We start from the raw sequence: 15,269 nt of genomic DNA, 5'->3' as shown, positions 1-15,269 counted from the left end.
CAAAACGAAACGAAACCAACCGAAACGAAACCTACCGAAACGAAACGAAACAGATTGTATAACTGAACTTTTTGAATTAAAATAATTAAAAATGATATCTTAGGCCCTTGTGAAAGTTACCACAGATAAATAAAATTTGCCTCCCCTTTGATGTAGGCTTTGGGCTTGACTGATACAAAGTTTTAAAAGTTGGAAGGGGGGTGAGTTAGGACAAAGTACATGTCCGAAGTTGATTAAATACCATGTGAAATTAGTTTCGGATCAGTAAATTTCAGAACGGAGGGTTACAGTCTCAGAGGTCTGGGGAAACACACTAAAGGAGGGATGGGGGTCACCGGCGTTGGATCCGCCTTTGGGTATAGATACATTGTTTGAAGAAGCTGGTGTCTGAGAAAGTTGAAAGCAGGAAAAGCTCTTAACTTCTTATTTTATCTCTAACTGCTGAGGTGCGAGTACTTTCAATAATGAAATAAATTAAATTGTATACCATATTATATGAATGCAATTCGGTAATATCAAAAATTATTATTGATATGTAGTTAGTCTAAAGATAACTCTATACATTTGGGTTGTTGCTAAGACGTGAAATTGAAAACGGGACGGAAAACGGAAATTGTTTTATGCAATAATATCAGGAGGAGGTCAGCATTTTGCAAAATCAAAAGGCTTATGAACAAAGGAAGCATAAATTGCAAAGAGAACGGGAGGACATACTCAGAATCCACCGTTTGATATACTACATACAAATACACAATATTCACATGTATACATAGATTTGTCTTTAGAACAAAAAACACTGAAACATGTATTTATGCCCAAACGCGGATCCAGCGCCGGCGACCCCACCCCTCGTTAAGACCTCTGACCTGTGAGACTGTAACTCTCCGTTCTGAAATTTATGGATCTGAAACTAATTGCACATGGTATTTAATCAACTTCGGATATGTACGTTTTGCTTACTCACCCCCCCCCCCCCCCTCCCCATTCCAATTTTTAAAATTTTGTATCAGTCAAGCCCAAAGCCTACATCAAAAGGGAGGCGAATTTTATTTGTATGTGGTAACTTTCACAGGGGCCTAAAATACAATTTTTAATTACTATAATTAAAAGAGTTCGGTTGTACAATCTGTTTCGTTTCGTTAGGTTTCTTTTCTTTTCAGTGGGTTTCGTTTCGTTTCGGTGGGTTTCGTTTCGTTTCGGTAGATTTCGTTTCATTTCGGTAGATTTCGTTTCGTTTCGTTTCGATTTCGTTTCGCACTTTACAGGTACCCGGAACTCTTGCGTAGAGATAACAAAAAATATATAAAAAATAAATGACTTAAAACATAGTCAGTGTCTAAAACGTCTAGTTTATGATCACTAATGCTAACGCAGGCACATACATGTACCAACACACACACGCACCCCCCCCCCTTTATTAAAAAGAAACTTATTTTCGTTATTACATACATGTGCATACAAATTTTTATGTATTGACCCCGTCGCCTCCCTCTTTCTAAAAGTAGTAATGAATGAAAGTGGAAATTTAAGAGTGATTGAAGCGATAATTTTATTAAATTCAATGCCTTTATTTATTTTGTCGACTGTGTGCGTACATATAGCACAGAGGGATAACTCTAATTAATTTCAAATTCGGGCTCGGACTGCACATTATTCGTGTGCAAATGCATTCTCTCACCAGAGGGCGCGCTACGCAAGCTTCACTTTCACCTCTTTTATCGTCTGATAAATAGTTCGGCTAACCACATGATCTCGCACAGACAAAATGACGTCCTTGACTCCAACAGAAAGGCACGTTTCTGTTCTTTGTTCAATGTCAGATTTTCATCATTATAATCTCGCTAGTTTTTTTTTTAAATGTAGAGTTCATAGTTACGAAGTGAAATAATACATTTGACAAGACAAAATAGTTCCATAAATATGGAGGTTGCACTAACGTAATACAGCGTTTTGATACCTACCAATGTGTTTTTAACTCATAAATGTATGTTTTATTTATGAAAATGATGCAGATTTATTTTATTTTCAAAGACGCTCTGTTTTACAAAATTCTTGTAAATTAGACGATAACAGAGGTGTTGTGGAGCGTAGCGTAACGCCCTCTGGTGAGAGATTGGTGCAAATGCAGACTGCAAGTAATGATTGTTTTCTTTTTCCACATTGTCAATAAACTCAGTCAGGTATATACATGTACTTTTGTAGTCGTAACTTTTTAGTGAAACGGTCGTATGTGTACGTGCTACTTTCACATTTACATCTACTTTACGAACTACGATCAGGCAGTGAAACGGACAATCGGGCGATCAATCGATATTTTTATCACACAAGAAGTCATATTTATGCCTATATTTTTTTAAAACGCCCGCTCTCAATTTTTCTGGGCTAGCGGTGTTACTTTTCGATTACATGGATTTGACTTCTTTTCCTGTAATGTCAATACTCTGCTTAAAGAAAAACAATTTTTTTTTTCATTATATGATTTTCAACGTCAAGATCCTGTTTTAGATCTACCGACAGTCTATTGTTTCTTAAATAAATGATTTGTCCGCTTCATGGTAGTGACAGACATCTTCAACGACGGACATCACGTTAATTTTCTCTTACTCGCCTCAAAAATGCAACCAGCGCGGCCATTTTGAACGAATTTAGCGATAGTCTTAGAAAGTTAAGACAGCTCCAAGACAGTCTTAAAATTTAAGACAAAATACCAATCTTAAGCCTAAGTGATTTTTTTTTTTTGTGATCCACTTCAAGACCAGTCTTAAGATTTAAGTGCAGCTTTATTGATTTAAGACAATCTTAAAGTTTAAGACAGTTTCATGATCCAGGAGCCAGATTAGATTGCAAATAAATACAAAATCAAACCTACAAACCTTGATATTAACAATATGCAACTCTATATAAAAGAAACAGTATTGACAAAGGGTGGATGGTGGGTTTTATTTTCACAGCACAATAACAGGCTTTGGAAAGTTTGGAAAAAGGACACTATCTAAACAAAGAATTTGATTGGCTCAATAATCCGTTATTATCCGACCGTGTAAAAATTTACAAATTTCTGATAGCGGCATAAATTGAATTATCTGTTGATAATATTGTTATATTTTACGTATATTTTTATAGCATCTATAGGAACAATAATCAAAATATCTAAGGTATTAATAATAAAGATCCTTTATCAAGTTGAATGGTCATTGATAGCATCTTTGAAAAGACGAATGATTCTCAAGATTTAGTGGATCTGATACAATTGAATTTCTCTTTCATCATCGACTTCCATCCAAATGCAAGTTTTGAATTCGTTTTTAAAAAGGAATTGGTATAACCATAAATTCTTTTCACAATATCATGATAATGTCGCGATATTTTAGGACATTCTATTCTTCCTTAATTCTCTGTTATTTTCATTACTGCTTTGGTGTTAGTTTATTCTAAACATTTATTTTGTATGAGTAACTTAAATAAAAGAAATAATTAAAATCAGATCAAATAATTATCAAATGACTCACAATCTGTGACTACTAAAATAACAATGTAACGAAAATGTAAATCTGTTGAGTATCGAACATTTTGCATTCCACATTTTTGTTAGTTTGGATGGACCAGTCGCGGTAGCTCAGTGGTAGAGCGTTCGCTTTGTAACCGGGAGGCCCTGAGTTTGAGCCCTGCTCAAACCTAAGACGTTAACGTTAATGCCAAATTCTGGGCATTTAGAAGTGAGGATCACAGGTCTTTTGGATATGACCTTAAAAACGGAGGATTCGTGTCGCGGCAGACATTGACACGATAAAGGACCATCACTGCTACGGTCCTGAGCGCTAAGCATAGGTCTAAGTTTATGTTACTTCACCTACAGCTGATGACGTCTCCATGAGTGAAACATTCTCGACGGAACGTAAAGACAATAAATCAATCAACCATGTTCGAACGCAATCTTCTACTTTTTAGTTACTTTCTGTAATTGCTAATTTAAACCCTAAACCATAAATATAATTTTTTGCGGAATTTACATAATGTTCAAAAATATCGTTTTTTCTCCACTGTATCACGGTACGAATTATTACGATATATCGATATACCAGTAAAATCACACGCCCCCATTTTAATGAAAGGTGTATTTATTAGTTTCGTCATGCCTTTCACATACGCATCTAGTTCTACTTTTATTACGAATGCAAACTTAACTTTGAATACTCCTGATGACGAAGGAAACTCGTAAATTTAACCGGCGTAGTATTCTGTTTTCCTTTATACTATTATTTCTGTGAATCCATATTAGTTCCTGGATTATGATATTTGCTAAAGAAAACATTTGTTTTCAAACAGACACTTCATCAGTTTATCCTTATCAGATACAGTGGTTACACTTAACTTACCATCAGACGCTGCAACATGTCTATCTGTCATGAATGCTACAATTAAATATCTCAAAGGTTTCAACGTCTTGATATACCTCAGCATAAATAAATCCACATCATTTAATGCCATTATGTAACTCACGTTTAATATTCTGCTCTTCCGTCTTCCTACCAAGACTTTCATTAACATTTTCTGGAATGAGGTATTAAATATCATACAAATACATATAACTTATAATAGTATTCTCCAATATTTCTTTATCGTAACCGTTAACATAGCCCTCATCAATATTTCATTTTTTAAGTTGGGAAAGCTTCTTCCAAAACAAATTGAAATGTGAATTATAGATGGAACATTACTGTATTTAAGAAAGATTTGTTTTTCAAATTTATGTTAATCGATATCAATTAATTAATTGATATTAAATGCACCATGAAGTATATGCAATTTCGGTATTTTCCTACCTATGGAGAGGAGAAGGACCCAGTAGTTTCTGGAAAATGTGTGAGATTAATTTAATCAGTGGTAGTGGAGTTTGACATATTTCATACAGAGATCGCAAGTAGACATATTACACGTGGATTTGCTTTCGAGTCAAAATATCAAAGCTCAGGATCAATGATAATGCGAGCAGAAAAAATCTTATAATCACTATATCAAAGCAATGTAGAGAGTAACGCTTCAGGTTTCAAATTTTTACCAGCTTTAGAGATGGCAGAGAGAGAGAGAGAGAGAGAGAGAGAGAGAGAGAGTTCTATTCCATTCAAGGTCTAAATGTCGGAGATCAAGGTCGTCATCGATAGTTGCCGAACTGTAGCTGACTGATAAGAATCAGAGAGCTATAAATCCACCCCTCATCAGAACCTACATTTTACGGCGCAAAAAAATGGGCACGTTTGAGGCCTTATATAACTGAATTCTTGCATCGTCGTATCATAAAATTCCTAAAATATTTTCTAATATACTTATGTCCAAACATATCTTCAAATATTCATTAAAGCTCAATACGACCGGAAAAATCACTGCTTCAATTGATTTCGTTTGTTGACGTAGGCGTGTCAGGTGGAAATTATTATTATTCGCTTTTATGTAAAAATAAAATGTCAACGTTCATGGTGAAAGACAATGCGCAGCAAAATTGTTACATTATATGAAAGCGAACCAATGTATCAAGCGCACTCTTTCACGTTTTGGATTTTTACTGCTTTTACATACATTTATGACATGGAGAACGATATATTTCTTGTCGATTCTACGTAAAAAGTCAGAGACCAAGGTCATAAACAGTAATCCAGTCGTGGGTACCAAATTAACCTTTTCTAGTGTCCTGCTTAGTGATGATCGTTTCGCTAGCATGTGCTATTAGATATTATATCATTGAAAGTTAGACGACTAATTCAAAAGGTTATTATTACTTGCTTTTCTTGAATGAAAGTTGAAGATAACGAACAGTGGCCCATTTCATTACTCATATAAGGAATTAAAGAGTTGGACAAACACGGACCCCTGGACATACCAAAGGTGGGATCAGATGCCCAGGAGGAGTAAGCATCCCCTGTCGCCCGGTCACCATCGATGTGAGTCCTATGGTCCGTGTTTGCCCAACTGTCTATTTTGTATTGCTTGTAGGAGTTATGAGATTGATCACTGTTCGTTATCTTCACCTTTCATATGTATTATTTTTCAAACACACATTGAAAATTGAGAGAATCTCAAGATTCACATGCATATCATATTTTATATTCACGATACAAAATTGATCAGTTATTCTGAAATATAGACACCTGTTCAATGTACTAAACCAATTCGTCCTTATCCATTGCAAAAAAGATTAACCAAACAAATTATTTCCACTGATGGATATTAACAAGGAGGTTCTTACTTACTTCAATACTTGTCTTAGATTTGTCAAGGAAATAATTGAAAATGAGTTGAAGCTTATATTCTCCAGAATAAGTCGTTATTCGCCATACAAAATATTAAGCTGAAAACAGGTCTATACAAATTGACGTGAAGGTTATACTTACCAGATACAGTGGTTTCACTTAATCCCTTATTAGACGACGTTTCGCGTTCGTCTGGCAGTGAAGCTATGATGAAAAAATTCGAAGATTTTGAATTTATTGACATGCATCTATTTCAACAGAACACTACACCTTTTGTGATATCATTATGTCATATATTTTCATACTATGTTCTTTGAATTTGCTACCAATATTTTTTTGTAATTTTATCTGTAAATAGTTATTCATTACCGTACGCATAAAATAGTTAAAATAGAATTTTCAACCATGTCTCCTGTGTTCTCTATAAAGTTTTTGTGTACTGTAAACTTGGAATTGCTGAAAATCATCAATTTTTGAAGTCAGGGATGTATCTTTCATACAGAAAAATAATTTTATTTCTAGCTGTAACATTTTTTATCTTTGATCAAGAATATCTTTCTCTCGAAATCAAGATTACTTGCAATTCTGAATAATGATCCACGTGATAACCAACATTTATCAATCTCAACGTTCCTATAAGGAATACTAAATAACATAAAGGGTAGGACAAACACGGAGCTCTGGGCATACAAGAGCTGGGATCAGCTGCTTAGGACGAGAAACCATTCCCTGTCGACAGGTCAAACATGTCGTGAAACATGTCTTCATCAGGTAAATGGAGTAATCCGTAGTCAAAATCAGTATGGAACACGTCAGACGGCATGTGACCAAAAGATAGGTTGTATTGGCAAATTAGGCCAACAATTCTGAAAACTCAGAATGAACGAGAAATACCAGCAATCTGTTCGAGAACTCTAGAATTCTTTGATATATTTATTGTTTTCCAAAATAAGCTCTCAAACATTGGAAAACTAAAACTACATACATTCACCATTCTTCCAAGCTGAATTCCTTATCTATTTACCAAGGTATCCCCTCGCAAAAATAGATGCAGCACAAGTACAGTGGTGGATTTAGAGGGGGAAGATATACAAAGTTTGGCCATATTTTCTGAATCTGCCTCTGTTAGTAGCAACGTCTTGATTATTATTATTTATTTATCCACGTTGTACGTTTATTTTTTTTTTTTTGTTTTTTTTTTTAATTCTATTTATGTTTTTTAAATGACTACAGCTAAAATCCGGAAGCTAAACATATACGGTATTGAATTCATTATTTGATATCTATATGAATTTTCTCAGTCAATGATTCTAAAACGTATATTGTCACCTTGAATGTTTAATATATGAATCATACAGGAAGTGATTGATTTTTATCTTGCTTAACGTCTCGCTCGAGAATATTTCACTCATATGGAGACGTAACCACGACCGGTGAAGAGCTTTTAAATTTAGGCTTATGCTCGGCAATTACGGCCATTGAGCAGTGAGGGTTTTTTAGCGTGCCACACCTACCGTGACACGGGGCGTCTGTTTTTAAGGTCATCTCCGAGGACCCGTGGCATTCACACTTGATGCCGAGCGTTTAGCAATTAAACAGGGAATTAACAAAATGTAATATAATGTAGTGATATCATGCTTCAATAGCTCTCTTATTCTAATGTCTATTATCTTGGATATCAAATAAAACCAAGTAATATTTTGTGTGTAGCGAGGAGGGGGGTTATTTTGCATCAGGCTCTGAGTTCACCGCTCATTTAACAACTACAATTATTTTCATAATGACCGCTTTAAATACAATCCACTGCACTACACCATATGCTCATATGTTAGATATTTCTACACTATGAGTGATAATTGATAGTCATAAGTAATTGGAACATAATTATATGAATTGACATTTTGTTAACAAAAAATAAATAAACTATTAAAAACATATACGAAACCCGGCTTGATTTAAAGTCGCAATTTAGAAACGCTTTAAAATGTTTGTGTTTAGCATGTAAAAAATTCAAATAATCATCAAAACCAGCATAAATTTCCAGTATCTACACGTACGACTATTGGTATATGTGTACATGTACAAATAAAAAAAACAACGATGACAGCTGAATCGTGCCCAATTGAGCAGAATTTTGGGAGATGCAATATACCCTTGCACTCTTTTAAAACTTAATCTTCTAAATGTGTGAAATACAATGTCCCTGAGAATGTTTACTGTCAAAACACGGGTGATACACAAAATCAGATAGATAAGAACGCGCACAAGTTCAGTAGTTGGTATATAAGTTGAATACAGGTGAACAAAATCGGAAGAAAAAGAACCATTATTAAAATATATGTAATAAACAATGTAATTTACTGATTTTTCCTTTCAGATCGGAACTTCCTATTTCTCTGTTAGTGTTAATTGCAAATAATTGTTTCTAGACAAGGAAATGTTTATGAACTCCAGATGAAGGAGCTTTCAGTTTTAATTACTGTCCTCGGTTTGCTCGGCAAACCACTGCCTACTTTCCAGACTACTTAGAATGAAATTGTGATAAATTTTCACCCTCTCTGGACAGACATATAGCTCTTTTTCTGCCTTAAAATCGACAGCTTTATGTTCTCTTTCAAATATACTGTCTTTCCTCGATTCCTAAAAATAGCTTCTTTAACAAAACGAATAAAGCTTTTGGAAAGTATCTTACTTTTTCATTAGATTTTAATATACGATCCCGATAGTTTCCGAAGCTACACGATAAACGATTTTCACGATAAACGGAAAACCTGATACACGCAAAATACGATACACGATAGACCTGATAAACGCAAAACACGATAGAAAACGGAAAACCTGATACACGATAGGATAGGATAAACGCTCGATACGATAGGATACACGCACGATACGATAGGATACACGCACGATAGGACACTCATTCTTATATAAAACAGCAAAACCATGTCTCCAGTATCTATAGTTGAATCGTGAACATAATATAGCAAATACCGCATTCATTTGGCGAGAAAATGTCTGAGGAAGATATAAAAACAAATTTAAAAAATCAAAAGAACTACATTTCAGCATGAATTTATTAAGAACGGGAGTCCAAAGTACAAAAGCACTACAAAAAACCCTTGTCGTCATTTGAGTGGTTCATGTTCAAGTCCAGGTTATAAAAATAAACGTCACATATTCGGGTCAAAGAGTGTGTGTTTACGTAAGATTGGAATGGATAGTTAAATTTGTAAAGAAGTTTGGTACGTTATAAGTAACTCCAAATTAATAAAGGACTGATGAACTTTGTCGCCAAATCACATGTAATCAACGAGTCCAATGTACTTCTGAAAAATTCAATATACTTTATGTCTCAGAAAAAGGCAGAATATATTCTTATCAGTTATATATTATCTACTTTATTTGATATCATAAACATTTCTATCAAGCTGTTAACAATAAAAAAGTTACTAAACCGAGAATCCACAAAAGTCAGTATGCTGGGTTAAGAAAGTAATCATACGGGACGGGCCTACAGGGCATACTACTTGGAAGTGATACAATTTACTTGTGTTTGTTTTTTCTTTAGATCGTTTAAAAATTAAAAAATCAAAATTCACTTTGATATAAACAAAAAATATGGAAATTTAACAGTTTTATGTTGAGAAAAGTAATATACGGGACGTAATCTACGAGTCCTAATTTTAGTATAGCTATTCCATCAAGAATATCTATTTTTAAAAATTACATCGATATCGGGAGCTTTTAAATTTTTAAAAACATGCGTGTTTATTACGTCATACAGCCAAGAAGTCTACAAAAAAGTTGAAAGGCGGGACGATGTTGTATTCAAAGCCAAAGGATAATTTCTGACTGAAAAAGGTATGTAATTTATATTATCATATTTATTTATTTGTGTATCTAAACAGAAAATTGTCTTATTATGCAATAATGTGATTTATTCATATTGTATGGAACACTATTTGTCGGTCGAATAGGCATGCAGATGTAAACAAAATAGCATTGTCATTATGTCACGTGAATTACGGCTCTTTGCCTCGTAAATTACCTTAATGTTTATGGTTTCCATTTTTAGATTAGTTTTTATTTAGGATTGTGTACGGTCTAATCATGTTTTATTTTAATTTATAATATAACAAATTAATGACTGGATAATAAAAAGCTTTGATTATATGAGACGATTATTCCCTGTTAATGTCTGACTTAGAGGTATACGGACATCTTTAACAACAAAACATATTCTACACAAGATACTTTATTTTCTGCATGTAATTAAATGATTTCACGTTTTAATAGATCTATTTGACTTATTGATATACAGACGTTTTTATCAAATCTGGTTTACTTCCTGCAAAAAGATCTCCAATAAAGAAAGTAAATCTATCAGTTTTTTGTCCCGTAAATTACAGAAAATTATCTTTCTTTATTAAAAGTAGATTTGTAAAATTTGTACTCTTCAATGTCTATATATAGTATAAGAATGATTATTACTTGCAAAAATACATAATATACTATTTGATTTACTATCTAAAAGTTCCAAAATAAAATATTTTGATGATTTAATCAGACATCGACTCGTATATTACAGATGGCGAAATCAAAGTCCCAGCGAATGAAAGAGTACCGAGAAAGGAAAAAGGCATCCCTAGGTGAACAGTGGCTTGCAAAAGAACGAGAAAGAACTAAGTTATACTATAAATCAACTGAACAACTATCAAAAACAGACAGAAATAACAGAAGAGAAAGAATAAGAAAAAATGTTGCGGTATACAGAAAAAGACAAAAACTGTTGAAAAATAAGGAGGAGAATAATGATGCTACTAACACACAAGGCAGCAGTAGATGTTCTACCCTAGATGATGAAAATGGTGTCTCGTCGACTACAATATGCTCTCCTTTAGTTGTTAAATTACCATCTCTAACACGCCGAATGTCAGGTGGAAAAATGCGCAGGTCTCATGCCTTGCAACGTGCTAATAATAATATTCGCTCCTTGAGGAAAAAGAATGAAGAATTGCAAAAAAAAGCTGAAAAACTCGAGAAAGATTATTGAAAGAGAGCGGAATAAGAGACTGAAAAACCCCAAACTCTACGTAGCAAGACAGAATATTTAATGAAACAAGCAGGTTTAAATTCCAAGAAAAGAGAATTCGAACCAATAAAGAAAAAATGTATGTATGTAGAATGCGTATCAAATGAAATTAAGGCAGCCAGTGACAAAAACCCTAAGAAAAAAAATGTCATTGGAAGAGTAGTTTCAGGGCGAATCATGAAGAAATACAGGCTTTTGACTGAACTCAAGCGGGCAACTCATATAAAACGAAACTCAGTCAACAATCATTCAAAAGAACTAACCTTCAAAAGACAATCAAGGAACCTTTTGCATCGCAAATCGGTTGCCAGCGACATAGAATCGTTTCTCTAGAGACGATAATTCCAGATGCATGCCCGGAAAAGCTGATGCCTTGAAAGACAACAAGGTGGTGAAACAAAAACGAATCCTGAATGACTATCTTCATAATATTCACCTGAAGTTCTCTGCTGAGCATCCCTACAAGCTTTCCCTAGCAACATTTGCCCGTTATAGACCAAAGTACATAACTTTGGTCAATTATGCATCAAGAAACACCTGTCTTTGCCAAAGACATCAAGACTTCGCTCTGTTGCTTCGATGCATGAAACATCATGGAGCCGTCAACAGCACTAGCCCAGACAATTTCGTATCGACCCATCAAGAAGGCATTGAAGAGGATTTAGAGAAGATAAAAGAAGATAACATTGAGTACAAACAATGGAAAAGAGTTAAACTGGACAACGGAAAAGAAAAGATGAGAATTGTAGATGTAGAGAAAACCAAAGATGAGTTCAAAGAAGAAATGAAGAAAAAATACGAAGAATTCAAAGGGCATGTCAACAGAGTGAAAACTCAGTATGAAGCTGTCCGTAAGATGAAAGATGGCCTTTCTGTAAACCATGCACTTGTGCAAATGGACTTCGCGGAGAATTATTCGTGTCAAAACCTTGATGAAATTCAATCCGCGTATTGGAATGCAACAATGGTTACCTTACATCCAACAATTACCTACCTTCGTTCAACAGATGGATCATTGTCTCATACCAGTTTAGTGTATGTGTCAGATGTTCTACAACACAATGCCGCTATGGTATATTCTATCATCAAGGACCTCATGGTATCCTTAAAGCAAAGCAATCCTACCCTTACCAATATTCATTTCTGGACGGATTCCCCGACTTCCCAATACAGGAACAAATCTATATTCGATGTCATAAGTTGCTTCGAATCAATGTTCGATGTAAAAGCTTCCTGGCATTTCTTCGAGGCCGGACATGGGAAGTGACCCTGTGACGGAATTGGAGGGACAACCAAAAGAAATGCAGATAACGCCGTGAAACAGGGTAAAGCAACTATTCAGGACGCAAATGATTTTTTTGCATGGGCGTCGAGCGAAACCTCAAGCCAGATCAGATATAGATTCATATCACAAGATGAGTTCGAGGTTGGTAAAAAGGAGATTGATGAAAGAAGTAGACGACTACTTCCTGTGAAGGGCACAATGAAAACCCATGCAGTTGTTGGCATTACAGAGGGGAAAATCATGACAAAAAGCTTAACTTGCGTATGTGCTGAATGTTTCGGGGATAATGGATTCGAGAATACTCTTGCATGCCCGTGGGAAGTTCATAACTTGCGAAAAGACGAAAGAGAACAATCAGCATCGTCTCAAACTTCCATGCCTGTACCCGATATGACGGATCAAGATCAGCAACAGAATCGTATGACCAAACATAATCCTCGAGCTGCAGCAGATGTAGCTAGCAAAACATCAGTAGATGCCCAAATCGAAACATTCGTGGCTGCCGTATACGACAACAAACCATATATCGGCAAAATTATTGAAGTTGACGAAGACGAACAGGAAATGAACATATCATTTATGTCATCGGGAAAATTAGAGGGGCATTACAAATGGCCAGGAAATGAAGACTGCATCTGGGTTGAAAATACCAAAGTCATTTGCACTCTTCTGGATCCAATCCCTAAAGGAAGATTTCAAAGATTGTTTGTTTTTTCTGCAGGCGATATGGCTAGAGTTAAAGAAAATTTTGAAGTGCTTAATTTGTCAAATTGAAGTAGAATATGTACATTTCCTCTGCTTTGGATGCTGTTAAGCTCATTTCCTTTATTTTCTTTTAAATTCTGTAAAACACAGAAGACGTTTTGTTATTTGAATATCAAGTAATAGTCATTTGTGTAATTTACGAGACTTGGATCTTCTAATCAAATCGTATCTTACAAATTTTCTTCTAAGGCGAGTTATTGTTGTTTGATGCATTTGCTGTTAATTAAGATACTTTTTGAATGACAATATATGTGGCTTACATAAAAATATGAGACAATATCAAATTCACATGACGGTGTAATTTACGAGACAGTTTTTAAAATTGTTCCTGTAAGCTTTATCAGACTTTATCAATCGATTAAATGACCAAGATTCCATGAATTTATTTTTCGTACTTTACGAGTCGAATTAATGTAATTTACGAGACTATTTCATACACCTTTACTGAGTGTTTCAGAGATATGCTATACATTTTATCATTTAAAATTCGGGAAGCAAAAGCATTGAAGTGTTTATGAAAAGAATTCTTTGTAAGTAAACTATTTCATTATCTATTCTAGAAATTTGTGCAAAGTTTAGACAAAACATATTTCTTTTGAAATAATTTTCATGATTACAAAAGAATTAGATATTAATACATGTGTCATTGAATGTTCGTTTATGTTGATTTGATTGCATAGTTTAAAATGTTGTCTTTTGATTTGATTAAAACATTTTCACATTTTATATTGGGTTTTCTTCCTATATCATGCTAAATACAATACAAAATGGCCTCGTAATTTACTTCTGGCATTTTATAGTACTCCATTCTAGAAACCATAACTTTTTTTCTGTTCGTCTTGAGCTGCAGATCTTTTTAGTAAGAATCTACGATATAATCAGCAACATATACAAATAATAGAAATTAACATTCTACAAAGTTTATTTTTCAACTTTTCAAAGTTTCAATTTGCTGTTTTATATGAGAATCAGTGTAAGAATGTCAAGAATAACGTTGCGGGTACTGTATTCAATGACGTAAAACGGGCATTTCCTGTGAACGGAAATTTTTCCGATTCGATCCTGAAAAAGATTGTGGATTTTCTCCATCCGTAAAAATGGACAAGTGCAGAAAATACCGGTGATACAGAATATTGTAAAAGAACCTAGGTACATACATGAAAGGTGAAGATAACGAACAGTGATCAATCTCATAACTCCTATAAGCAATATAAAATAGATACTTGGGCAAACACGGACCCCTGGACACACCAGAGGTGGGATCAGGTGCCTAGGAGGAGTAAGCATCCCGTCGACTGGTCACACCCGCTATGAGCCCTATATCCTGATCAGGTAAACGGAGTTATCTGTAGTCTAAAACAGTGTGCCAAAACGGCCTAACAATGGGTATGAAACATGTCAGACAGCATTAGACCCAATGATAGGTTGTATTAACGAACTAGATCGTTATAAAGATCATATAATTTGCGAAATAATGACTTCAATCGAGACTTTTGAAACCCCTGTACCATCAACTTGTTTGTCAGTAGCTTGCCTCGATTTAAAAACTGACTATACGCAGAAAAAGCTCTTGCGTATCGAATCAGTTGAGAGATATAAACACCATATGCAGGTGATAATGGAATATTGCTACATAAATATGGGAAGTTGACGATGGAGAATCTGAAATCATCCCATTTGTCATACAATTGAGTTGTCAGTTGTAATTTAGTTCCATCGCCAAACGCTCGGCATCGGGTGTGAATGTCACGGGTCCTTGTGACCTTAAAACGGATGCCCCGTGTAGCAGTAGGTGTGGCACGCTAAAGAACCCTCACTGCTCAAAGGCCGTAAGTGCCTGGCAAAGGCCTAAATTTGAAGCCCTTCACTGGTCTTGGTG

The 15,269-nt window shown here is 34.8% G+C and overlaps 3 protein-coding genes and 1 long non-coding RNA gene across 7 annotated transcripts in view; 2 read left to right on the top strand and 2 right to left on the bottom strand.

Annotated features, from left to right (window-relative positions):
- The window catches only part of LOC125645494 (serine-rich adhesin for platelets-like), a 275,270-nt gene that overhangs the window by 141,275 nt on the left and 118,726 nt on the right, over window positions 1-15,269 (bottom strand). The gene's annotated exons all lie outside the window — the stretch shown is intronic.
- Window positions 1-15,269, top strand: part of LOC125683914 (scavenger receptor class F member 1-like) — a 223,124-nt gene that overhangs the window by 165,846 nt on the left and 42,009 nt on the right. The window lies entirely within an intron of this gene.
- LOC125677708 (uncharacterized) overlaps window positions 1-15,269 on the bottom strand; it is a 64,954-nt gene that overhangs the window by 7,974 nt on the left and 41,711 nt on the right. The window contains exons 9-11 of one of the 4 annotated variants that reach the window (XM_056158207.1): window positions 6,387-6,449; window positions 4,501-4,551; window positions 4,377-4,412 (exon numbers count right to left, since the gene is read on the bottom strand). In XM_056158207.1, coding sequence (XP_056014182.1) covers window positions 4,377-4,412; window positions 4,501-4,551; window positions 6,387-6,449 — 150 coding nt within the window. The remainder of the gene's footprint in view (window positions 1-4,376; window positions 4,413-4,500; window positions 4,552-6,386; window positions 6,450-15,269) is intronic. The other 3 variants (XM_056158212.1, XM_056158218.1, XM_056158220.1) reach the window with 3 other exon arrangements.
- LOC130052665 (uncharacterized) overlaps window positions 1-15,269 on the top strand; it is a 38,581-nt gene that overhangs the window by 13,689 nt on the left and 9,623 nt on the right. The gene's annotated exons all lie outside the window — the stretch shown is intronic.

This window comes from Ostrea edulis, chromosome 1 (genome assembly GCF_947568905.1).
Source record: "Ostrea edulis chromosome 1, xbOstEdul1.1, whole genome shotgun sequence".
Classification (NCBI taxonomy): domain Eukaryota; kingdom Metazoa; phylum Mollusca; class Bivalvia; order Ostreida; family Ostreidae; genus Ostrea; species Ostrea edulis.
Note: the sequence above shows the minus strand (reverse complement) of the source record. Positions and strands in the feature narration are given on the sequence as shown.